This window comes from Paroedura picta, chromosome 1 (assembly GCF_049243985.1).
Source record: "Paroedura picta isolate Pp20150507F chromosome 1, Ppicta_v3.0, whole genome shotgun sequence".
Classification (NCBI taxonomy): domain Eukaryota; kingdom Metazoa; phylum Chordata; class Lepidosauria; order Squamata; family Gekkonidae; genus Paroedura; species Paroedura picta.
Window position 1 is genome coordinate 77,929,737 of NC_135369.1, and position 25,860 is coordinate 77,955,596.

Here is a 25,860-nt window from a genome sequence, read left to right on the forward strand (position 1 = left end):
CCCAGGTTTTACCCCCAAAATCTCCAGGAATTTATCATCCAGAGTCAGGCACCCTAGCCCCTCCCCCCCAAATATTTCAGAAGTTTCTGCCAACTTTTATCACCCCAGGGCATCATTCTAATGTATTATCATTAGAAACAAAGAATATACATTGATTCCCTCGTCCAATGGAGTTAAAAAGAAAAAAAGCTCACAGACTGCGTGTGCTGGCAAAAACACACACACACAAACGGATGTCTGCAATGGTATCTCTCTGGAGGGAGACGAGAGGAAATGAGGGAGGGGAGAGACCATCATGCTGAGGCAGCTGCCCAAGGTTGATGGATTAGTCATATGCAGGCCTCCTGATGCTGCTGACACAGTGCCAAGGACAAAATTCTCTTCCCTGAGGAAATGTTGAGGGAAGCTGGATTGATCAGCTATGTGAATAAACACAGCTCTCCATTTTATGCAGGCAAGACAGACAGGAAATGTGCGGGGAAGCAAGCTAAGCCTAATTAAGACTGAAGCAAAGGCAAAGGGCTGCTGGGTTAGTCACACACAGCCACCTCAGACGCCGCTCTGTGGGAAGGTTGCACACTCCTCCAGCCTTGCCCCTTTCCCTCCTCCTTCAACAGAGCTCCTGAAGCTGCTTCTCATGTACACAGAGATCCTTTTCAGCAAGAGAACTGGGAGCCAGTTGCATCCACACCAGTAGAAAGAGGCATGCCTGGAGGAGGCAGAAGCCGCATGGCTGCAACATCCTTATGCCTGGCCTGGGCACTCTGGGTGACTCTAGCCTCTCTCCCTCAGACCCTAGCAAGCAGCAGAGGAAGCAGAGCAGACTGGATTCAGGAAAAGGTGGGTCAGCTGTGTTTGTCTGAATGCTTTGAGTGTTTTTTCTCATAGAGGGGGGGGAGTACACATGAGAAAGGGATGATAGGGAGGGAGGAAATTGACGTGGGAAGAAGTTGTGGGCCTGGCAGTCATGAGTTTGGGGGGGGGGTGAATGTTTTAAAATAGCCTTTTGTAGTCTTTGCTGCTTTCCTATTACCAAGGCATTGAAACAAATGTACAGCAAGCAATGCGTGGGAGGTCTATGAATTATTCTATTAGTACATGTTTTGTTATCTCTATTGTTATGCTTTTATCATCTGTTTTTCTGTATGTGGGTTGCCCAGAGCTAAACTCTTCTGTGCTCTACTTCCATTGTAAGCTTTATATTTGTGTTTGCTGTCCTGTTGTGCCCTTACTATGTGTTTTCCAGATGTGGATTGCAAACCTTAATGATGCAGGATACAGTAAGGGTGACATGCAAATAAATGCTACCCACTCAGTCGGGTTATTTTGGCACCCACAAGACACTATAAAAGGAAAATCACTTTAGATACAGGCAGCAAAACAACATAAATAGAGCCATAAATGAAGATGTAATAGTCCAGTTCTGGCATGTTCATACTCAGAAGCCCCACTGAGTTCAAAGGATTTTTTCCAATGTATAAATGTATGAATTGTACATATATATGGGTTGCATGGTTTTGTAATTTATGATCCATGATGAAATATCTACGTGGCAACACAAAAGGCCTACAAATGGGCCACACATTGGATCAGCCATCCAAATGTAGACCACAGAGCACCTTAGATGCACACAAGCAGTTTAGTAGCCATCCATGAAAACAGGCTGTTGATCTAGTTGTTGGCACCGGCTAAAGTATTTTCATTTAGCAAGATGCCCAGCATTACAACAGACAAGATGTATGTGGAAAGAGGAGCTGTATGTTGCAAGGACTTCCAAGGCAAATGTGACTGTACAGAGTTTAGCAGGTTGGCACGTCTACATAGATATTCCGAGCTACTCTGCTTCTACCCCACCTTGTTTGGATGGTTATTTATTGGCCATCCCTCCTTGGCAATAGGCTCGGGTCAGCTAAGACCAGTAAAATATATACAAATATACAAAGTAAATATAAAAGCATTTACAAGCAACGATAGAAAATTTTAAAGCTAGCTACCCTATTGAGTGCCCCCTGCACTGCCCATATGGGTCAGAATAATTTTGGGGTTGATTTTATATCCAAATTTCAGATGGTGAGGGAGGTGGAGAAGGAGGGCAGGCCCTTCAGAACTTCATCAGCTCCAATCGGGCCCGGACCTTGGCCGGCAACTCAGGCCACCAGGCTGGAGCCAGGGCTGAAAAGGCCCTGCTCAGGTTGAGGCCAACCATACCTCTTTGCAGCTGGCGACTACCAGCAGCCTGGAATGTGTGGAGTACAATGCTCTTTGGGGGACATACTTGGAAAGGTGGTCCCTCAGGTATGCAGGTCCCGGACCATGCAAGGCTTTAAAGATTATGATCAATACTTAGAATCTGCATGTCTATGGAGCATTTTGGATGATTAATTGTTATTTATATTGATTTGTTTACAAAATATATATGTTTCCATTCTGGTCCAGGTGATATCACATATAATCTAGTAACATCTTCAGAATTCTGAGTGTTTTTGAACACAAACTGAAAGTTTTCCTAATGATCAGGGAATAAAGGGGCTATGAATTTTCCGATGGTCAATAATTAATGTTGGGTCACTGAGCATAATTTCCAGTCCATATTGCCCTCAAAGCACAGTTAGATCAATCAATATATTCAATATCAACATTTGTCTGATCACAAAGTACAGGCTTTCCTATCATTTTGGATATTTTTATGAAGAATAGGTGCAAACCAAATACATTTGAAGACAATAGGAAAACCTATAGTTTTTGTTGTGCATGCAGGGGAACAGAATTGGGAACATGGATCCCAGCACTAGCATCGGGAATGTGCAATTACCATTGGCTAGCTCACAGGATTCAGCCTGCTGTTTGTTCTTGTATTATCAAAACTTCACAGCTCCTGTCAAAAAGAGAAGTATGGGAACTACTTCCTCAAGGTGACTTTGATATAAATGAGAGTGGCAGAATATATTGTTCAAGGTTCACCATATGGGTCTCCCTCATCCCAGCTTTTCAGTCTTTCCCATTGCACTAGTGATTATGTTGGAAAGATCCACATGATCTGTGGCATTTGTGGCAGTTTTGATATTTACAAACATGCTACAGTCATGTCAGTTCACATTAAAGGGAAGCTCCTTCCATGTGTGGGTAGGAAACCCATGTTGAGTTGGATTGTGTGCAGCACTGCAGCCTAAACTTCTGTAAACTTGCCTAGTCTGAATCTCTTACCTGGAAAGAATATCCCAAGCACAATATATTTTATGTCCATATTATTTCTTTCTGTGTTGTTAGATGCAAAATGTAAAATCACAATTTCTTACAGTTGCTTATAACTTGCCTTTGATTTTTCTCCCACAGTATATCCACCAGCCAACCATTTTAAACACAACTATTATTCAAGAAGTCGCTGCAAATACAGATGTGAATCAAATGTGGCAGTATGACTTGCTCCCAATACTGATTGAGAGATATCCGGAATCTCCAGGAAGCTGGGCTGTGCGGCAGGTGAGCCTTGGACAGTCTGAAAATGCAGTCCATCAATGCAGACTTATCAAGGATAAACTTTTCCACAGACCGATGTTACCCAAATTGTGCTTACACGTATCCTGGAACACGTGTGTTTGAGCTGTGGGGAAATTAGCTGAATTTACGAGAGGTTGGGTAACTAGCATTAATGGATCAATTCTGTGTCTATGTGTGGTCGATTACACCCGTAGGAACTGAAGGCAGACATGTTTGTAAATTATATAAATAATAAGAATAGACTTCATTGGAAAGAAAATAATAAAAACATAAATATATCTAACACACTAACAAGCAGTCATATAGAGAAGAATAGGGTGGGGAAAGAGGGTCCAGTAGAGATGGTCATGTAGAGATGATCAGCAAGAGAAAGCAGGCTGTACAGGGACTGTGGTGTTCCGATCAATTCTACATCCAAAATACGTGATGCAAGCCAGGTGGGAGGCTAATTGGTAATTTCCACTGAGCCTGATGTTGGGCAACTGCTGGCCCAAGCCCTAGATGGCTGTTAATGGCCTTAGACAAAGGTGTTAATGGGTCTAAGAAAAGGGAGCCATCATGTTTCAATGGGCCTAGCAGCTAGTGTTTGGGGAAGAGATTTCCCCTTGCAGAGGGGCCAAGGATGAGTGATGTTCAAGACAAAGAAGTTGGCCAAGAGCCCCTGGCCAAACCATGCTATCAGCAAAACTATGGGGGGGGGGGGGAATCAGAGTTCAGAGACACCTGAAATTCCAACCTGTAGCAAAGGGCAAGCCAAGGTATATTCTGGTTCCCAAGATGGATTCTGCCCTAGCAGTGTGTCTGGTCAGGGTGTTTCAGTGTGTTCCTGTATCTGGCTTGATCCCAAGCCTAGACAGTTACGGTGTACTACTGCTTATGGGGTACAGTGTGCCAGCATGTGAGGCAGGGGTGCTGCCATACTTACCACTGAGGTAGATGTAAACATGCTCAAAAAGGCGAATGCCATTTTGGGCTGTATCAACAGGGGCATCACATCAAAATCACAAGATGTCATAGTCCCAGTGTATACGGCACTGGTCAGACCACACCTGGAGTACGGTGTGCAGTTCTGGAAGCCTCACTTCAAGAAGGACGTAGATAAAATTGAAAGGGTACAGAGGAGAGTGACGAGGATGATCTGGGGCCAAGGGACCAAGCCCTATGAAGATAGGTTGAGGGACTTGGGAATGTTCAGCTTGGAGAAAAGGAGGCTGAGAGGGGACATGATAGCCGTCTTTAAGTATTTGAAAGGTTGTCATTTGGAGGAGGGCAGGATGCTGTTCCCTTTGGCTGCAGAGGAAAGGACGTGCAGTAATGGGTTTAAACTACAAATACAACAATATAGGCTAGATATCAGGAAAAAGATTTTCACAGTCAGAGTAGTAGAACAAGCCAGTGAGAGACTGAGCTGGCCAAAGTATTCTAGCGACCTCACAGACCCACTCTAGTCCTGCAAGCGTGTTCAGTCCTCTAGACGCAATTGCTGAGTTCAAGACAGCTAGGTCAGACCCTGACATGCAAAGTTGCACTAGCTGGCACAAGTCCACAGTTGCATTAGTGTGCTCATAGAATCATAGAGTTGGGAAGTCATGAGCAGGAAAGGATGTGCCAGGGTTTGTCTCTTGTGGCCCTTCCTTGCATACCCAAGGAATTGCTGATCACCACTCTGGGATGGTAGGTGAATTTCCTCCAGGCCAGACTGGATTCTGGATATTTTTTGAAGGGGGGGAATCATTTGGACATGACCAATCCATGGTCACCGTGGGTAGGTAGGTAGTTGTGAGTTCCTGCATTGTGCCAGAGGTTGGCCTAGATAACCCTGGAGGTCCCTTCCAACTCTAAGATTCTATGGGAAGAAAAAGCACATACTATGAATTAACTGTCTCTGCAAGATATATACTGACAAGGCTACTGCACAATTTAGTTTTGCTTTGTTGTAAACATACTCAATATTTACAAAATGGCGGCAGAATGGAAAATGCACTAATATCATGATCAATAATGGCATCACAGACAATAGCCAATAGGCTTTTGCACAAACCCTCAATCTTCAGCCTTACTATAACTCAGACTGCTCATATTTATTCCCCTTGCTGATCTTATATCTCCCTTCCATATCTCGTTTTCTGTTGCTGTCAAAGATCTGATTGTAAGCTGCTTGAGACAGCAGCCTGTCTTGATACTCATGAAACTCTGTAAAGCTCCATATACACCAACAGTGTTATGTAAATAAACTATCAAAATCAATAGCATCATCATAGAATTCATTTGGCTAGGAGAAGAATTGTATTTCCCAGCTAAAAAATATAGAAACTCATCCTGGGAAAAGGTTAAATTCCTGCTGTGCAAGGGCACTCGCCACCAAAAGGAATGAGTACCATGCAGAATTGAAAATACCACGGTAGGGCTTCCATGGAGAAAATAGTGCCAAATGCACAAACTGGAAAAAACGAAGTGGTTTTTGCAGAATTTTTGCAAGATTTTCCCTAGTACAGAATCTTCTCTAGATGCATAGGCAAAAATGGAGTATTTATTGTACTAAAACCCGATAGTCCAGAAGAGCCATAAAATAATGGTGTTCCATCCTAGTAAGTTCCAACAAGGATGTTGATGATCTGTCATGGATGAAGCAGAAAAAGGAAACCTTATTTCAAAAAGACAGTCTCTCTTGCACCTAATTATTTTGTTTCCTAGGAGATTTTCTGGCAGATAGCCTAAGCAAAGAGAAACCCAGTGACATGGCAAGCTTAGAAATGATGGGGCATTAATGTAATCTGTTATGAGAAAAGGACAGTATTCAAAAGTCAAACTTCTTAGAAAACATATTACGCTCTTCCCAATCCATTTCAGCTGGAAGACAAAAATGTCTGCTGCTGGGGAAATTGTCCCCCGTCACCTATGTAGAGTCAGGATGTCTGAAAGCAGTTTCCATTCCACTGCCAAACAAGGGATCAATAGCCTTAGGCTCTTGATTCTCTTGATTTCATATTTGCTTGTTACATTTTGTTCCTGCTAATATACTCAGAGACATCATCCCAATTCACTAACCCAAGCCTGAACAATTATGAGCTTCAGAGATGGGACTACATCAGACACCTTCTCTGGAGCATGAACATAATGAGATTTCATTGAAGCTCCTTCTGAGTAAATGTACAGAGCGCCAAGGAGTGATATGGTAGTCTTCATTCCAAGCTATTTTCTCATATTTAATCATGTCTTGATCTTTGTGTGGTTTCATTCTCATAGGTATCGAGTCCTATTTTTAATTCACTAATTTAATTTCATGGAAAGAGTCAGTTTGTATCCTTCTGAATGAGTAACTGATTTGTAGTTGTATTGCTTAATTTGTTTAGTATGTTTCTAATGGGCAGGTATCAACATGTTATAGAAAGGCCTGAATGCCCCACTGGACTTTGGTTCCAATGACATTAAATATGCCTCAGAGATAATTTTCTGAAGCAGATGAGACATATTGCTAAGGAAACAGTCAAAGGCACACCATCAATGATGGGCAATTAAATTCATTAAGCGACAGCAGGTGGGGTACAGAACCTGGTTGCCTTAATTAGGATTCTCCTTTACCTTTGCAACTGACTTTACAGCCTGCAAATAGCTCCCTTTCTCATACACTACAGCTACTTGCCTGTTTTTCCAATTGAAAACCTCATAGGTGTGTCAGAAAACTGTCTGTATATTCCACACACACACATATTGGTCAGTGGAGGGGATGAACAGATAGCACTTCCAAGAGTGCATTCTGTGAGCACTGGGTTGGCAACTATATGGAGAGAGGAAAAGATCCCTTTCTTTTAATAGAGGCTTCATGGCATGTTGTTTACTACCCCATGTTATGAAAAGCTTCAGCTGCCCATTTCCACATAGTCAGCCTCTGTTAAAGGGACAGAACTTTTTTCTCAGGCCTGTCAACAACTCCATGGGCACATGCTAACCTCTGGGAAGAGTCCTTCCTGCTAAGATCACTGCCACAGTGATTATTCCAGTGTAACATTTCAGAGGCAGCCATTTTGCTAGGCATTTCTCCTGTGAAGCTAGTTCCTGAAGAGTAACTGTGCATGGACCTGCTTGGAAATAAGCACTGCTCCTTCTCCTGTGACCTATGGCTCTTTTGCCTTGTAGCATATCAAGCACCGTCTGCAAGGATTGCAGGCAGGCTGGGTGGTCGAAGAAGACACCTTTCAGAGTTACACGCCTTATGGTTATCGCACATTTTCAAATATCATCAGCACCCTCAACCCTTCCGCTAAACGTCATTTGGTGCTTGCTTGCCATTATGATTCCAAATACTTTCCACCTCAGTGGGACAACCAAGTGTTTGTTGGAGCTACTGACTCAGCCGTGCCCTGTGCCATGATGCTGGAACTGGCACATTCCCTGGACAAACAGCTTCGTTCTCTTGAGGTATTTCATATTCCCTCCAGTTACTTCTGCATTAATTGTCACCCAAAACTTGGTTGTTGAGTCTGTCCCTTTTCTTCCCTCTTCATCCCACAGCAGGCCAACTCAGAAGGCACCTCACATCTGTCCCTGAAGTTAATTTTCTTTGATGGAGAAGAAGCATTTGTACGGTGGAGTCCTTCTGATTCTCTGTATGGCTCTCGGCACTTGGCCCGGAAAATGGCAGCTACACCACATCCAGTGGGAGCCACAAGTACAAATCAGATTCAGGGCATTGTAAGTGTGACCTATGGGGGAGGATTCAAGTAATTGTTTCAGGCATCACTCTTAAAGAACACTGAGGAACATTTAGCCTGCTTTCTGATAAGTACAACAGTCTGAAATTTCTTGAAAATGCCAGGGAAACACTAGTGCTCATGGAACAGGGTCAGAGAGAGAATCAACATGCTTTGCGACTCTTAGATGTATGTAGCTCAAAAAAGTATAGGCATTCCTCTTGTTTTCCTTGCACATAAGGGGGTATATATTTTTGGCATATTCCAGCCCAAGTTAGGCTCTTTGTCATCAGTGAGAACCCACCAGATATATGCTTCTCACTCAGTATTTTTTTCTTTGACTGGCAGCAGTTCTCCATGATCTCATCCAAAGATGGATCTTTCCCAGTACCTATAGTCCTTTGAATTGGAGAGGCTAGAGGGATTGAACCTGACTCCTGCACACAAAGCAAGTGTTCCACCACCAAGCCATGGCTTCTTCCCAAACAAATACAGAACCAAAACTTAATTAACTGCAGTTATCAGAACTGGACCAGAATTGTATCATGCTCCTTTTTATCTACCAATTAGCAGCCACTTGTTCATGTCTAAGCAGCTCTCCATCAGTGAATCTAGAAACTTGAATGACAGTGATCACACCCAACATACACAAGGTGATATCTGGCCCAGAACCAGTCAGCTGTCAAAACTTCTAAGAATAAAAGCTTTGTTTTCAAACCACCCCTACCCTCATGCTTCAAGATTTCATGGATGTGGAGAAACAACTAAGGATCTGTGCACTTCTTAGAGTCCCTTGGGTCTACTATTGGTTTAGAAGCAGGGGTGGCCAAACTTTGGCTCTCCAGATTTATTTATTTTATTTTATTTATTTATATTTTTATACCGCCCTTCCCTACGGCTCTGGGCGGTTTACATAAAACATTTTTGAACATTCACATAGAACACTATCAAAATCAATATAACAGTATAATGATAACAACAACACATCAACTGGAACAATTAGAACGGCACTTCAACAATAACTTGACAATCCCTCAGTAGGTTTGGTCCCTCAGTCTGGGGGAGCACCTGTAGATGTTATGGCTCAGTCGGCCCCACCAAATGCCTGGTGGAAGAGCTCCTTTTTTTGTGGAAGTTCCGGCAGGGCCCTGATCTCTTCAGGGAGCTCATTCCACCATGTGGGGGAGCCAGGACTGAAAAGGCCCTGCCCCTTGTTGATGTCCGATGTGCCTCTTTAGGGCCAGGGATCTGTAGCCAGTTGGAGGTGGCGGAGCGTAGAGCTCTTCTGGGGGTATAGGCAGGGAGGCGGTCTCTCAGATACACTGGGCCCAGACCGAGTATGGCCTTAAAGGTGATTACCAAAACCTTAAGCTTAATGTTCATGGACTGCAATCCCCATGAGCCCCTGCCAACTGGCCATACTAGCAAGGGCTCATGGGAATTGTAGTCCATGGACATCTGGTGAGCCACAGTTTGGCCACCCCTGGAGAGTCTGTAGTATTACAAAGAAGCTTATGTAATTGTGGATACCCTGCATAATAAAAACATGTTAGATAGTCTAGAAAACACTGTCTGAATTAAAATCAATCTTGGTGGAATGCAGTTACAGTGAAAGCTTTAGTCCTTCTAAAGGAATAGGATAATGTACTATAATCAAAGGTATTTACGCTTTGCTGGGTGATTTCTTTTACCTAGAATGAGGATTTCTGAGGCAGCTTGCTTCTTTCCTGAACATAGACCACTACATTTCTCAAAACCTCATCATAACTTTTAATAAAGTATTAACTAAAACAGTATTAATGTAGTCTGTAGGAAGTTATCAGTTTTGAGTGAGAATCATCCAAAGAAATATTCCTTATTTACCATGCGTGAAATTTGAATGATGCAAGTATTTTAAAATGAGATTAACAAATTATCATTGGTGTCAATCCAACATGAAATTCTTTTGGGATAGTCAAAAGTTTTTGAGTATTCATTGTACCATATCTACTGATCTCTGAAAATAATATTTAAGGGATTTATTTCTTTACTGATATTCATAGGATCTTTTTGTGCTGCTGGATTTAATTGGTGCTCGAAACCCAACCATTCCAGTGTACTTTCTGAATACTGTTCGCTGGTTTAGGAGACTTGCAGCAATTGGTAAGGACAAACTATACACTTTATGAACAACTGAGGGGTTTTACCCATTTTGCTTGTGGGATGTTAAGTAAAGCTGGTGATTTTAAACAGGATTTTTTAAAGTACCAGATAAACAGATACTCTTTTAAATTGCCAATTTTAACCACATATGGTAGTAATAATCTCATGATATTAAGGTTTGGGCTAAGATTCCTGGAAAATTAGGAGGTAGGATATGAACGATATCCCTCCGTGGCCAGATATGTCTTAGTTTAATCATATGGCAGCATTTTCAAGGAGGATCCAGGTAATTATTCAGTTTCACAACAAAGAGTGTTTCCTCGATTTTGAAGGCAGAATTTAAACCTAAGTATACAGGATTGGATGGTAAAAATCAAGGAGATCTGTGTTAATTTGTGTGGACTGTGTGGACTGCAATCTGGATTTTCAGATAGTTAAGTGGATAGGGAATTGGTCAGAGAACCGCACTCAAACAGTTGTTGTCAATGGTGTTTCATCAGACTGGAGAGAGGTGAGCAGCGGGGTACCTCAGGGCTCGGTGCTTGGCCCGGTACTTTTTAACATATTTATTAATGATCTAGATAAGGGGGTGGAGGGACTACTCATCAAGTTTGTAGATGACACCAAATTGGGAGGACTGGCAAATATTCCGGAAGATAGAGACAGAGTTCAACAAGATCTGAACACAATGGAAAAATGGGCAAATGAGAACAAGATGCAATTTAATAAAGATAAGTGTAAAGTCCTGCATCTGGGTCAGAAAAATGAAAAGCATGGCTACTGGATGGGGGATACGCTTCTAGGTAACACTGTGTGTGAACGAGACCTTGGAGTACTTGTGGATTGTAAACTAAACATGAGCAGGCAGTGTGATGCAGCGGTAAAAAAGGAGAATGCCATTTTGGGCTGTATCAACAGGGGCATCACATCAAAATCACAAGATGTCATAGTCCCATTGTATTTGGCACTGGTCAGACCACACCTGGAGTACTGTGTGCAGTTCTGGAGGCCTCATTTCAAGAAGTACGTAGATAAAATTGAAAGGGTACAGAGGAGAGCGACGAGGATGATCTGGGGCCAAGGGACCAAGCCCTATGAAGATAGGTTGAGGGACTTGGGAATGTTCAGCCTGGAGAAAAGGAGGTTGAGAGGGGACATGATAGCCCTCTTTAAGTATTTGAAAGGTTGTCACTTGGAGGAAGGCAGGATGCTGTTCCCATTGGCTGCAGAGGAAAGGACATGCAGTAATGGGTTTAAACTACAAGTACAACGATATAGGCTTGATATCAGGAAAAAAAAATTCACAGAGTAGTTCAGCAGTGGAATAGGCTGCCTAAGGAGGTGATGAACTCCCCCCTCACTGGCAGTCTTCAAGCAAAGGTTGGATACACACTTTTCTTGGATGCTTTAGGATGCTTAGGGCTGAACCTGCGTTGAGCAGGGGGTTGGACTGGATGTCCTGTGTGGCCCCTTCCAACTCTATGATTCTATGATTCTGTAATTTGAGATTTAAGAAGGTGCTTGACTCAACTTGATGTTCCATGGGGTTCTATAATTATTTTTTTGGATTTGTGATCTTTAACTGCTTTATGGTGTTCATTTTTATGTTTGATTGCTCTTTATGAAATAAGTTTAAAAATTTTTAACTTTTAACTCTTTATGAAATAAGTTAAAAATTTAACAAAACACATGAGACTATATTAGGGACAATTCATATGCTACAAGATCCTCATTAAGATTTTGTATGCTATGCAAATTGGGAGTTTTATGCATTCCTGGCATGTGGGGAACCATATTTCAATCATGACTATATAATATATGGAGAATGAGATTATCATCTCCCTAAAAAAAAATAACCCCTATGTTTAAGGTGACCAGATTGTCCCACTTTTGGAAGGACATATGGGGGTACCTGGAAAATTGTACTTATGTTGAAATTAAAATATATATATATATTACAATACTATTTTTGCATTCTATGCGTTCTATGATACTTTTTGTTGCTCCATATAGACCAAATTTTTAATCAAGAACCTCCTTCCCCCCGTCAATGGTGTCCCGCTTGACCAATGTTAAAATCTGGTCACTTTACCTATGTTTGAAACCTGAAATGCCCCCAGGAAGCTGTTATTTACTCTTTTTGGAAAGGTATGTTGACATACCATGTAAGTTTCCCGATGGAACAAACAGCAGCTCCCCAAGGCTGTTTCTTTCAGTTTACAAAACAAGTGTGTATGTGTGTAAGTGGGAGGGGAGAGTCTGAAGCCCCTTACCCATATGCACCATGTTAACAATAGCACTACAAAACTCCCAGTTCACATTAGAAACAAAGTTTCTATGGCAGCCATTAGGACGTTATCATGTGACCTGGCTCATAGAACATCTCTTTATGCTATGAAAACTGTAAGGAGAACTCCTTCAGAGGAAGTTTCCTCCTCCCGCATGTAGTCCTTTTGTAGTGATTATATTGCCTTCACTGATTAAACTTTGTTGTTGTTTTTACTGCAGAGCAAAACCTTCATGATTTGGGTTTGTTGAAGAAACACTCCTCTGAATGGAAATATTTCCGTGGTGAATTACTAAGAGGACAGGTTGAGGATGACCACATTCCATTTTTAAGAAGAGGTAGGGAACAAAACCCAAGTTTAATGTTCCCTAATTAGTATACTAGTAGAGCCTCTTGTGGTGCAGAGTGGTAAGGTAGCCGTCTGAAAGCTTTGCCCATGAGGGTGGGAGTTCAATCCCAGCAGCCGGCTTAAGGTTGACTCAGCCTTCCATCCTTCCGAGGTCGGTAAAATGAGTACCCAGCTTGCTGGGGGGTAAACGGTAATGACTGGGGAAGGCACTGGATGGTGGTCTGGATGGTGAAAGGCAGGTGTGTTGTGCAGGTGAGCATCAGTGGTGGCTGGAGAGGCTTGACTTGCACACTGGGAGGAGGATGGCCGGTCAGTCGGTCCAGCCTCCTCCTCCTCCTCCTCTCTGGAGCCTCAGGGTGGTGAAGGACAGACAAAGCATCTGGGAAGGGGAACTAATTTTGTTACATAGGAATAGCGTTGTAATGCAATCAGCCATCCTTATCCATGGTTCCTCTATATATTTGTGAAACAGTCTGGGCAGTGGAACGTGTCCGGCTGTCCAAGCTGGAATAGGGCCAGTCAGGGTGAAGCCAGGAAAGTTGGCTGCACCCTGATTGGCCCTGCCCCTGCAGCTCCCGTCCTCCATCCCTGGACTCTAGTCTTTTTGCTCTCAGACATGCCTCAGTGCCTGGAGCCAGCAGCAGGTAAGGGGAGAGGGCCCAGGGCAAAGGATCGTGGTGGAGGGCCTACTAACAAGGGCCTCTTGGCCTGCTAGGCTGGCCCTACTAACGAGGGCTTCCCAGCCTGCTGACTGCCTGCTAAGGAGATCGGTCCTGGGCCTCCTAATGAGCTGGCCATCCCCCACCTGCCCAATTTGATCCAGCAGCGAGCTGCAGCCCAAAGCCACCTTAAGCTGCTTGGCCAGGGACCAGGGAAAGCTAGTTTTTTTAATTAAAATGGGACAGGGGAAGTTGGGAAGGGTTGACAGCGGAAGTGACACTACAGGAAAGAATGGTTTTAGGAGGATTCCTTTGCTGCAGTGCAAGTCAGGGGGCAATTCGGGTCTGTGTCCAAAGAGGCAAATTTCAGTGAGAAAATAGACAAAAAACTCAACCTTTAAAAAATGCAAATCCAAAAGATATCCCTAGTGTAGAAACAGTCTATGTGAAACAGGATGCTGAACTAGTGAAATATTACTAAGTGCCGTCTAAGAGATGCATTTGTGAGGGGGGTTAGTAAAGAAACTTAATATGAAACAGATCTATTTGGCTGAATGTTAGCAACACAAAAACCAGTAAGTCCCAGTGCTATGTGGTGGAAAAATGCTTCCTCTGACATTAAGGACATACAGGGCTAAGGTTTCTGATTGTAAGGGGACATCTGAAGTTTATTTCTTCCAAGACTAATGTGAATACTTGGTTTTATCAGCTAATAATCACTTGGTGCTTTGTTCAAAATTTTATCTAAAGGTAACCTAATTAAAAAATATATAGTAATATTAAAGATACATAAATCACATTGGCATTTGTGAACATTATAAATAAGAACACCTGACATTTCTATTCTCTCTAAATTAAATGAATCAAACATCCTGTCTTGCCAAAAGCATATGAGGGAAAAGTACCCTTATTAAGTCCAGATCTGAGAAATTAATATGTTACGAGGTACTTTTATAAAGACTGTTTTTACTGATTTATCTATTTCATAATGTTCCTCTGACCATACAAATGCTACCTTTAATATAATTGTGAAGGTTAATTGCTGGTTGCTGCGTCAGGGTTCTGCTTCCTGGAATTTATACTGGCAGATAAATGACTGTCCATGAAAATTAGCAGAACTGGTTCAGGCTTGCTGAAAAAACTTCAAGGATGCTAACTGGATTAGAGCAATGGAGATGTACAATGCCTGTTACCATTTGTTAGAGGAAGTCATAAGTAGATTCAATGAGCCATAACTGATTCAGACTAACTTAGGAGAAAGGTCTATAAAAATACATACAGGGTAGATTATATATTACATTACATTTACATACCATTCCATTCCATGACAGTGGTCTGATTAAGCATGACTCTTCTTGTTCTTAGATTTTTGAGTCTAAAATAGAGTATTGTGGAATAAGCTTTTACAAGCCAGAGCCCAATTCATTATAGTTCATGAAAAGCTTATGTTTAGTCATTAAAATCTTTGAGTGCCATAAGGCTCTAACATTTTCGATGCAACATATAACAGTCTGTATTTTATCCTCAACTTTCAAAATATCTTTATTCTAACCAAAGACAGATATAAGGGCTGGTATTTCAGACATCACAGATGCTACATGAATAAAATTACTTACATTCCAGTCCAAATAACTAAGATTAAGCCCTTGGGAAAGATATATACAAATTTAATAAATGAATAAAAATAAAAATGGGCATTCATTCTAATCCTGTAGTTTCTCCTGAAAAATTTCAGAGAAGTAACTATATTCACCAATTCAACCAACAGCAACTGAATATTGTGCCACTTGGTATAGCAGCAGGTGTGTTGAGGGACAAGCTTCTTTGGACTTTGATCTCACTAAGTCCTGAATTCCTAGCTCACTGTAGAGAGTAAAGGATGTTCCTTAGGTTTGTTTACATACACTATTGGTCTTGTTATCTTGCTCCTCCTCTGCAATAGCTAGCTGGAAATAGCTCACACCCACAGAATGGAGCTTACTCATTTGATTCAGTTCTTCATTAATTTGTACAAAATGGCAACACAACTGCAATCATTTGTATCATTTCACCTTTTGACCTCATTTCATTAAAAAAAACCTCTCAACTGTATGCACCAAGGTGATCACTTCATGTGTTCTTAGGACTAGGCTGTGGTCCATGGAATCTTATACTATATACAGGCTCCTTTGTCATATGACCTATTATTTATTTAATTGTAATGTTATGCCTTCAATTTTTTTTAAAAGGTACTTAAAACTTTTAAATAAAAATATTTACATTTCAGCAATTGATTGGAATAAGGCTGACGATCAACTATTTAATTAGTTGGTTTCTGTTTTCATGGGCATCTTGCTAGCACCAGTGTACATTTTAAAAATCTGTTTCCTATGTTAGAAGGCAGAGTTTAACTACTCTTGCCAATGCACTTTAGGCAGGAATAGAGCATGGACTTCTCAATCCGTTTAATGCGGCCCTCAGAATATTGACAAGCTCATGAGGGGCAGGTTATAAATGTAAGTATAAATAAATAAGACATAGTTTAACTGGTATCCCATAAAGTTTCTAATGCTTTCATGTGACTGTCTGTTTCCTTATATTCTTAATGGCAGTGGTCAGTCGATAGATAATTTGGAGGTTAAAATTCACTGAAAAACACCAAACTAAAGCAAACTATGTGTTAATGTAACAATGGCTACACCTAAAGTAGCTTCCACAAAAGCTTAATCCTCACTATCACATTATTTGTTCTCTATTCCTACCAGGGGTTCCAATCCTTCACTTGATACCAGATCCTTTTCCTAAAGTGTGGCACACCATGGCAGACAATGAAGAAAATCTCGACAAGCCAACCATTGACAACCTCAACAAAATTCTACAGGTCTTTGTGCTGGAGTATCTCAATGTGCCTTGACAACATTGTTGAAACCACCAAATGGCAATTCAGTCTTAAATGCTACCCCAGACCATCATTAGTTATTCCCAAGAACAAGTGTCCAGTTAATTTAGGAATAAAATATTCTCCTTGTTTTAGGTGACAATTGAAACAGAAACTATTCTTCATAATTGTCCTCATATAGAAAGCTTTTAATTATTTCTTCCAAAGAAACATACTGATGAGAGAACCCAAAGTTGATCCTGACAACCAAGTTGAAAAGAAATACACTTAATGCCAAATTCTGTGGCAGTAAAAACAAGCATTAAATAAAAATTGTCCCCCATTTCTCATCTTAGGAAAAAATAAATACAATGTCTTATTTTGCTCCACACACTACACTTGTTTATTTTTAAAGTATTTGAGTTACAAAGAGGAACAAATACTATTTTCTTTTTTTTCAATTCAGTGGGGAGAAATCTTATCACGCTGGCATGAGAGTGTGCTAGGGGCTCAAATGCATAGCTACTGCAACAGCAAATGCTGTTCTTGTAGATGATTTCCTGCAAAATGCTATAGGAGTTTACACTATTCATTTCCTATAGATAATTTTGAAGCAACCCTCCAGTTCCCAATACCTGCATTTTGCACAGGATTCTATTAACCAGGCCCCCTGAGCTTGGTTTACAACTGTGCACATTAGAAAAATGACACACATTAAATCATGTCATAGTTGAAGTTAGAACATGATGCCATTAATATTTGAAAAATAATTTATCAGAGACAATAGGTCAGCCCAACCTTACTAACCTCTGAAGGTAATAATCCTGTTGGGATATCTTAAGATCAGCTGTACTGACACTATAAAAATCACTATAACCTATGCACATTCTATAGTTTTCAGATCATTTTAGTATATAAGCCACACTGATGTGATAGTCCATTTTATTAGTCCACTTTAGCAGTAACAACACAAATTGTGGTTTGACTATCATAGGTAAAGCATCCTCCTTTGATTTCCATTCTTCCATCTAATCTGGTGGAATAAGCTCCCGGAACAGCTAAGGGCCCTGCCAGAGTTGTCAACTTTCCACAGGGCCTGCAAGACAGAGCTTTTCCATCAGGCATACAGTTGAGGCCAGGGTGGGGCCTGCTATTCAATCTGAGGATAGATGTCCTTTTGTCCATCTGTCAATAAATAGATCTGTCTCCCCACTCTCACAGTCAGAAGGCTGGCCCTGGCTGGTCGAGAGGGTGAGTTTAGTTAGTTTTTTCGCTTGCCATCTGGTCACCTTTAGTAATTGCAATTACAGGTTTTTATGGGTTTTAGTGTGTTCTTATTCTTTTAATGTGTGAACCGCCATGAGCCCAATCGGGAACGGCGGTATATAAATTTAAATAATAAATAAATAAAATGTTTAGGACATCACTAAATATAGGTTTAACTGGTAGCTCATGTTTTTTGATGTGGAACACATCTTATGGCACCGCCCCTGGGACGGAAATGGGTACGGACGTGATGTCCGTAGCCTTGACCCAGGGAACACACCGGAAGAGGCTGGGGTAGCTGTGGGGCACTGCAGCAGGCACTTGGCTGAGGCAGCACAGGCCATTGCAGGAGGAGACAGCCAGGCATGCCAGTGCAGCAGGCAGGTGGGCTAACGCTGCCGCATAGGTGAGGATGGGGGGGATGGGGAAGGAGCAGGGAGTCTTGGTGTTAGGAAGGCCTCTGGGGGATGGCACAAGCCTAGGCATTGCCCTCCAGGCTGGAGGAGAAGAGGTATGGAGGGAGGGCTCTTTGAGTGCATGTTTGTGTGTGTTGTGTGTGGGGGGAAGGGACCAGGGAGTAGTTCAGGGAAGGAGAGGTGGAAGTGGGAAGGATGAGCTATTAAGAATCAGCATAGATTCTGTAAAGAAAAAGCTTGTCTCACTATCCTTTTATAGTTCTTTGAGATGGTGAACAAACGTGGACAAGAATGACCCCGAAGTTAACTTCGGAGCTGTGAAGTTGATAAATCTGTGAATGACACTAAGTTGTTCAGGTCAGCTAGAACCAGGGAAGGCTGTGAAGTGTTCCAGAGGGATCTGTTGAGGCTCGGCAAGTGAACATCAACATGGCAAATTAGTTTCAACATGGGCAAATGCAACGGAGTGCCCACTGGAGGCAAAAGTCCTATAAATATTCATTGATCAAGTCTGAACTGGTGATAACTGAGCAGTAGAGAGATCCTGGAGTCACAGTAGATAACTAATTGAAGATGTCTACTCACTGTATGACTGCAATAAAAATGGCAAATATTATACTGGGGATTATTAGGAAGGGGACTGAAAACAAATCAGCCAGTATCATAATGCTCCTGTATAAATCAGTGGTGTGGCCTCATTTGGAATACTGTGTACAGATCTGATCCCCATACCACAGAAAGGATATTACAGCATTGGAAACTATACAGATGAACTGATAATTTGCCCTCAGTTGCGTCTCCATCCTCATTGCATGATTCTCCCCCTTTTTTTCTCTCCAGCTGTGCTATGCCTCAATTCTGGCTAACTGTATTTGTTATTTCAGAGCTGATTTCTGTGCCCCTATTCTGATCAATTCCATTTTTATAATTCCCACCTCCTGCCTAGGACTTCCCCAGCTGTAGTTTCTTCTCCTCCTATTCCTTGGGCATCTCTGGGTCCACTTGGCGGTGCCATTCTGAGGTAATTCCTCCTGATTATGGAGCTTGTCACAATCTTGTATTTTTGTATGTTTACTGTGGGATAAGCTACTTGTGGGTTTTATTGTCAGATCTCACAGCTACTACGAAACTTGTTACAAAATTGCAAACATCTGTAGGGGCAGATACATATACAGGTTACAATTTTCCTTCTTTAACAATTGCTTCCCAGAAGCTATTTTCCTCAGAGGACTACTGGTTCCACATTCCTATTTCAGGATCCTCATCAATCCCTCACTCTTCTGAATTGCTACTTTCTCAGGTCAACTGTAGAATGCCCCTGTCAATCAAGGTTCTCAGACCAGTAAGCAGTTACCTTTCCATTACAGTTTCATTCAACAGAACACATAGTCCAAGAAAAATTAGCATCTTTGCAATCATTGGTCATCAGTTGTAATGAAAGCAACCATTTTGATTCTTAGTTTTAAACTGATTTGATTCTAGTTCAAAAATACAAAGATGTAGATACAGCTTTAGAACAGAGCACCTTACTGCATTTACACATTAGAAAAGGCAAGTAGATTATCACTGTACAATAAATTAACTAGTTTCCTAGAATAAATATGTGCCTGAAAGACGACAGTATCATCAGTGAATAAGACTTTCTATTCTATTAGCCTAGGAAATTCTATTAGCTTAGGAAAATACAACCTTTTCAGTTCAAGAATTCCCCATCAGCAACAACTAATGAATGTTTTCAATGTAATCCATAGTCAATGTCCCAAACTATTTAGTTCTATAAAGTCTCATTGAGTGGAGGGGGCAGGGTGAGATAGCAAAATGAGTCCCTAAATAACCTGTATAGGTTCTGGTACCACCACCCTACTTCAGAGAACCCTGCACCAGTTTACTACTAAATTGATGTATTTGAAGATAAGGAAGGTCAACAATCTCCAAATCAGGAAGAGGGGGGGGGGGGAGAAACTTCTACCCATGTCTACCCTGCAAAGTGAAGAAAGAATGTCCTTTGAATCACCAACATGAGGGTGACCATGAAATCTAACTTTATTCTTAAAAAATAATCTGGAGGAGGGAGTTTACATATTCCTAGCTGTTGGCATGCCTTTCTGGGAGGAGAACCAGCCACTCCGTTTTTCCTTGTTTGAAAAGTTGATGCTGGCTGCCAATTGGTTTTTAACTAGCTTCTGTTTTATGAAGTTCCCCATCATCATGTTAAAGAGTGAGATTAACACACAAAGAAAGGATTCTTCTAACTACACATTAAAAAAACATCACACACATCTAAGCCAACCTTTCTCAATTTTTTTTTACCATTGAGAAACTGCTGAAACATTCTTCGGGCTTCGAGAAACCCCAGAAATGGTACAATCATGCAGAATATGATTGGGAAGCATAGGTGTGTGCATGCCCGCTCACCCAGGGCCCCTCCCCTTCCCACCCCCTCTAGATCCACCATTAGGAATTATGGAAGGAGGTGGGCGGGCTGACATGACTATATATGGTCATACCATCCAATAAATATTTAACAAATTTTAAAAATATTTTTTAAATTAATTAACTCCCACTCATTCAGGAAATTCTAGGGCTTTCACAAAACGCTGGTTGAGAAAGCCAGATCTAAGCTGTACCTTATTAGCTGCAAAAACTAAAAGGAATATATTATTACTTCCGACATAAGGTAGACACTCTGCATGACCTTCTTCCTTATTACCAAGAGCTATAATTACTTTTCAAAACCAGTTGCAAAATCGAAAAGCAGTGTTTACAACCAACTGGAAACCAATAAGCTAACCAAAACACCCATTTACCATACAAATGGACCTCCTCTAAATGCTTCCAAGAGGATTAACAAGCTTAAAAGCAGTTCTCCAAGTTTAATACTTTATTTTCCCGCATACTGTCCAGCAGGGAAGATGGACATAAAAATGAATATGCAATAGTAACAACCATAAAAGAAGCAACAGGAGTCTTGTAAACCTTACAGTAAAATAGATTAAACAATAATTTCTTCATGTCAAAAATTGATATCAGGAGTTCGACCTCTAAGAAGGCTTTGAAAAAAAAAAAGGAGGTGCTTTTCCAAGTGAAGGAAAATGTGAATTTAAAAAATTCATGATTGCATTAAAAAGTTCATATGATTGTATCTGAGGCACTGAAGATCTAGAAGAGTAATGAAGAACGATACGTCCCAGATAACACTCCAAAATTAAAGAATACAAAACCCCCGCTCCTTTTTGATTTGTTCTGTTCTGAATATACAGTCATGTTATGCTGTAACGACTTAGGGGAAAAAATAATATAATTCAGCTCTTTCATTACCAAAAAAAAGGGGTATTTCAGTTCTTGAGATCAATAACTGTTTTAAGATTAAATGAAAACAAGAAACTCACAACTGTTGGAAATACTTAATCTCCAGTCACCTAGAAAATCGGAATGGGCTTGTAAAACATGAGCAATAAAATAAGTGAAAAAATTCACACAATAAATATGGGAAAAGTTTATTAGGGTCTGGACTGATCTCGAGTGCCAGCTTCATAGCCGTGGGGGGCATTCATAAAGCCAGTCCTGTATCCCTGGGTCGTTCCCACTCCTGGCATTCCAAATCCTTGAGTGAATGCATTGCTGTAAGGTACAGTTCCACGGCTGAAGCCGAGACCATAAGGTCGGGTCTGAGTGTTCAGGAGAATGACTGGGTTCATATTTTTGCCCGGTGTGTTAAAAGAAAATTCTGGCGGTGGGCTGCTTAGTTTTGCTGGAGTAGATGTAGGAGGATTAAAGTTTTCAGCAGTCTTTAAAGGTGGCATTGGAATGATGTGATGGTCTGAAAGGTTCAGTATATTGTTGGCAATAGGCCCAGAGGTCAAGGTAGGCCTGATCCAGTCATCTTTGAAAATCTGAACAGTTAAAGTAGACACTAGGGTGTATAACCGATTAGTCACATGAGCAAGCACCATTTGTTCATTGGCATCTCTTCGAATTCTCACATGTACTGATCCAGCCTAGAAAGCAAATTAACAATAAACTCAAATTACATGAGGATTATAGACTTCGATAATATATCAGCACTTTTCCCTTAAAATTCCTGATACAAGTTCTACCCAGGAGAAACTATTGGGATTTGTTAAGCTATTGCATTTGAAATAACAAGCAACAGAGGTCACTGTTGGTTGGGGAAGATGTTCTGGATCAGAGCAGCTGTCTCTACCAAATCAGGTGAAGAAATGAAGAATAAGGTTGTAGTAATTGCTAACAGCATGCTCTTTCATTCTGATAAATATTCAGCCTCTTTCATTCTGATGTTCAGCCTTTAATAAGCATTCAACCCTTGGATTTGCCTGGTCTAGTCATGTTGATATGTAACTGCTCTAATTTCATTGTAATGTACACCATATGAGGTTGCCCTTGAGAACAATTCAGCTGGTTCCAGAACGCAGCAGCCTGTCAAGAGGAAGCAGTCACCATGTGCATAGGGCACCAATATTAAAACAACTATTATTGGCAAGAAGTATACTTCAGGTTCAACTTGATTTCAAAACCCTTTACAACTTGTGATCTTTATGTCTGAACATCTATTCCTCTTTGCATGAAGCCATGCATCATCACTATTAAGCATGGCAGTTTCTTCTCACAATGCCCTCATGGCAACTGGTAATCCATGAGATCTTCCCAATTTTGCCCTATCCTTCCAAACAAGCTCCCATGGACTGCAAGGATGGCTCCAGACTTTTCAAAAGCATTTAAGGACTACATGATTCAAAGAAGCTTTTATCCGAGTTGTTTAAATGTGTTAGATCCAGTGATCTAAAATTAAACTGTTTGGAGAGGGAGCTTGAAGGCTACTTAGAATGTTATGCACAATGCATTTCCACTGTGGACTGATTATTTGTATCTATGTTATAAGACAATTTTGTCAGCCTTTATATTTGTGGCCATTGCTCTGAAAAATAGGATTTTACTTTGTCTATATTCATCCACTGTTTTAAGCTGCTCTGGATCCTGGAAAAATTATGAGAAGAAAAATAAAAATACTTACCAGAGTACCAAAGCCCAATGTCCAGAAATGCTCATTTCGAACCTCTAAGACACCATCTAAGGTAGATACCTAGATTAACACATAAATTGTATACAGTATTGTTAACAATCCTTCTGAATTGTTACCAAGCCACCCCCTACCACTTTTTAAAAAGCTTAGTGTGTCTGACATTATACAGTGATAAAAATCTCCCCAACACAAGCTTAATGAACTGCATGATCTCCCACAGCTATTGTTTATTTCAGTGGGGGCTGTACTAAACAAGTGTCTGAATTAGCAACTTCTGAGGTTTTAAAAAAGCTTTTTATAATTACTTATTCATAAAAAGTCTGCTTTTTTAAAAAAACTGGAATTAAGCCTTACTGAATGCCACAGGGCTCCAAAGTAAATGGTCACAAGTCAGGATGCAGATCTATTCATGCCCATACTAGTCACAAATGGAGATAGTGACAGATTTTATTTTCCTGGGCTCCAAGATCACTGCAGATGGGGACTGCAGCAAAGAAATTAAAAGACGCTTGCTCCTGGGGAGGAAAGCATGGCAAATCTAGACAGCATCCTAAAAAGCAGAGACATCACCCTGCCAACAAAAGTGCGTTTAGTCAAGGCTATGGTATTCCCAGTTGCAATGTATGGCTGCAAAAGTTGGACCATAAGGAAGGCCGAGCGTCAAAGAATTGAGGCTTTTGAACTTTGGTGCTGGAGAAGACTCTTGCGAGTCCCTTGGACTGCAAGGCGAACAAACCGGTCAGTCCTAGAGGAGATCAGCCCTGACTGCTCTTTAGAAGGCCAGATCCTGAAGATGAAACTCAAATACTTTGGCCACCTCATGAGAAGGAAGGACTCCCTGGAGAAGAGCTTAATGCTGGGAGCGATCGAGGGCAAAATAAGAAGGGGACGACAGAGAATGAGGTGGCTGGATGGAGTCACTGAAGCAGTCGGTGCAAACTTAAATGGACTCTGGGGAATGGTAGAGGACAGGAAGGCCTGGAGGATCATTGTCCATGGGGTCGCGATGGGTCGGACACGACTTCGCACATAACAACAACAACAACAACTAGTCACTGCTTTAGAAAAGCATACGATTTATGTAACAACAGCACTAAATACTTTGTAATACTGAATCCCTTATTTAACTACCCCCACAATAGTTTTATATCATTTATGTCAATGATGGGAAAATGCATTAGAAGATTTGAAAAGGTATAAAATTATCATACTAAAGTAGCATACTAGGGAGGGGTAGACATGTTATTTATGCTCAGATTCTGTTTCGTTCAGGTTCTTTAATATAATGGCATGATCCCAATTTTAGTACAGAATTCTTATCACATTTCTGCCTGTAATATTTTTGTCTTCCAAACAGCTGGGATGGAATTCTCAAGGACTAGCCCTCAACCAAGGGATCTTCCCTGTTAAATTCCAGACACAGAAAAGATTCGCATTTACAAGCCATTAAAATTCCTCCATGCTGAATAAGCAAACAAAATCATAGTAATAGTCTTACTATCCATGGTGACTGAAGGAAACCTCCATGTTCAGAGACAGTCAACATCAGAATCCCAATGCCAGGAGGCCAGGAAGTGCATCTCCCCTGCCTGGATGGGGTGCAATTGGAGATCTTGCTTTGGGCCAGGAATTTGTGAGTGATCTTTGATGCCTCCTTGTCTATGGAGGTGCAGGTTATGAGAGTAGCCCAACTGGCACTTTTCTGTCTTCACCAGGCAAGGCTACAAGCACCCTACCCGGCCCCTGAACACCTAGCCTCAGCCCCTACTGGCCAGCCAATTCGGGGTGGTTCACAACAATAGAAACACAGTTTAAAACCAAAACCAAACAAACAATCCTTACCTCACCCCACCTCCCACCATAGGTGGGGTGGTTCAAGGGTGGAAGAACTTGATCTTGCAGGCCATGCAAAACTGCAAGAGCTCTGTCAGGGCCCTCGGCTCTTCTGGGAACTCATTCCACCAGGTCGTGGCCAGGACTGAAAAGACCTGGGCCCTGGTCGGGGCCAGGTAGTGCTCTCTTGGGCTGGGGATCAGTTGCCTGTTTAGATTCACAGAGCGTAATGCCTTGCTAGGGGCACAAGGAGATAGGCCATCCCTCAGGTATGCTGGACCCAGACCACAAATAGCCTTGAAGGTCAAAATCAAAACCTTTAACTTGATCTGGAACACCACTGGCAACCAATGCAGCTGCTGCAGCACAGACTGGATATGAGCCCTTAATGTTCCAGTGAGGACCCTCGCAGCTGCATTTTGTACCAGTTGCAACTTCCGGGTCAAGGATAAGGGCAGGCCAGTGTACAGCGAGTTACAAAAGTCTAGTCTGGAGGTGACCGTCACACAGATCACAGTGGCTAGGTGTTCCAGGGCCAGGTAGGACACTAGTAGCCTTGCTTGGTGTAGGTGGAAAAATGTCAGATTGAATACCTTCGTAACCTGAGTCTCCATGGAAAGGGAGGCATCAAAGGTCACCCCTAAGTTCCTGGCATGCAACCATCACCTATAGAGTTCTGTAACACACTCTATGCTGGCCTGCCCTTGTCCCTGACCCAGAAATTGCAACTGATACAAAATGCGGCTGATAGGGTTCTCATGGGAACACCCTGAAGAGTCCATATCCAGCCAGTGCTGAGGCAGCTGCATTGGTTGCCAGTT

The 25,860-nt window shown here is 41.6% G+C and overlaps 2 protein-coding genes across 5 annotated transcripts in view; one reads left to right on the top strand and one right to left on the bottom strand.

The window, feature by feature from the left end:
• The first annotated feature begins 543 nt into the window (after nucleotides 1-543).
• Nucleotides 544-16,874, top strand: QPCT (glutaminyl-peptide cyclotransferase). Its single transcript, XM_077344231.1, has 7 exons — nucleotides 544-840; nucleotides 3,334-3,480; nucleotides 7,636-7,917; nucleotides 8,011-8,190; nucleotides 10,232-10,331; nucleotides 12,840-12,956; nucleotides 16,371-16,874. Exons 1-7 carry the CDS (start codon nucleotides 706-708, stop codon nucleotides 16,517-16,519), a joined length of 1,110 nt encoding a protein of 369 aa, XP_077200346.1. The 5' UTR covers nucleotides 544-705; the 3' UTR covers nucleotides 16,520-16,874.
• Nucleotides 16,875-21,028: 4,154 nt separating this feature from the next.
• Nucleotides 21,029-25,860, bottom strand: part of SLC30A6 (solute carrier family 30 member 6) — a 28,013-nt gene continuing 23,181 nt past the window's right edge. For all 4 annotated transcript variants that reach the window (XM_077344218.1, XM_077344223.1, XM_077344212.1 and 1 more), the window contains 2 exons: nucleotides 23,198-23,266; nucleotides 21,029-22,163 (listed from right to left, as the gene is read on the bottom strand). In XM_077344218.1, the coding sequence (XP_077200333.1) occupies nucleotides 21,666-22,163; nucleotides 23,198-23,266 (567 nt within the window). In that variant the 3' untranslated portion in view covers nucleotides 21,029-21,665. The remainder of the gene's footprint in view (nucleotides 22,164-23,197; nucleotides 23,267-25,860) is intronic.

Coding starts and splice junctions, on each gene's coding strand:
- QPCT (XM_077344231.1), top strand. CDS start 706: ATGCCTGGAGGAGGCAGAAGCCGCATGGCTGCAACATCCTTATGCCTG. Junction 7,918..8,010: donor AACAGCTTCGTTCTCTTGAG/GTATTTCATATT, acceptor TTCATCCCACAG/CAGGCCAACTCAGAAGGCAC. Junction 10,332..12,839: donor TAGGAGACTTGCAGCAATTG/GTAAGGACAAAC, acceptor TTTTTACTGCAG/AGCAAAACCTTCATGATTTG.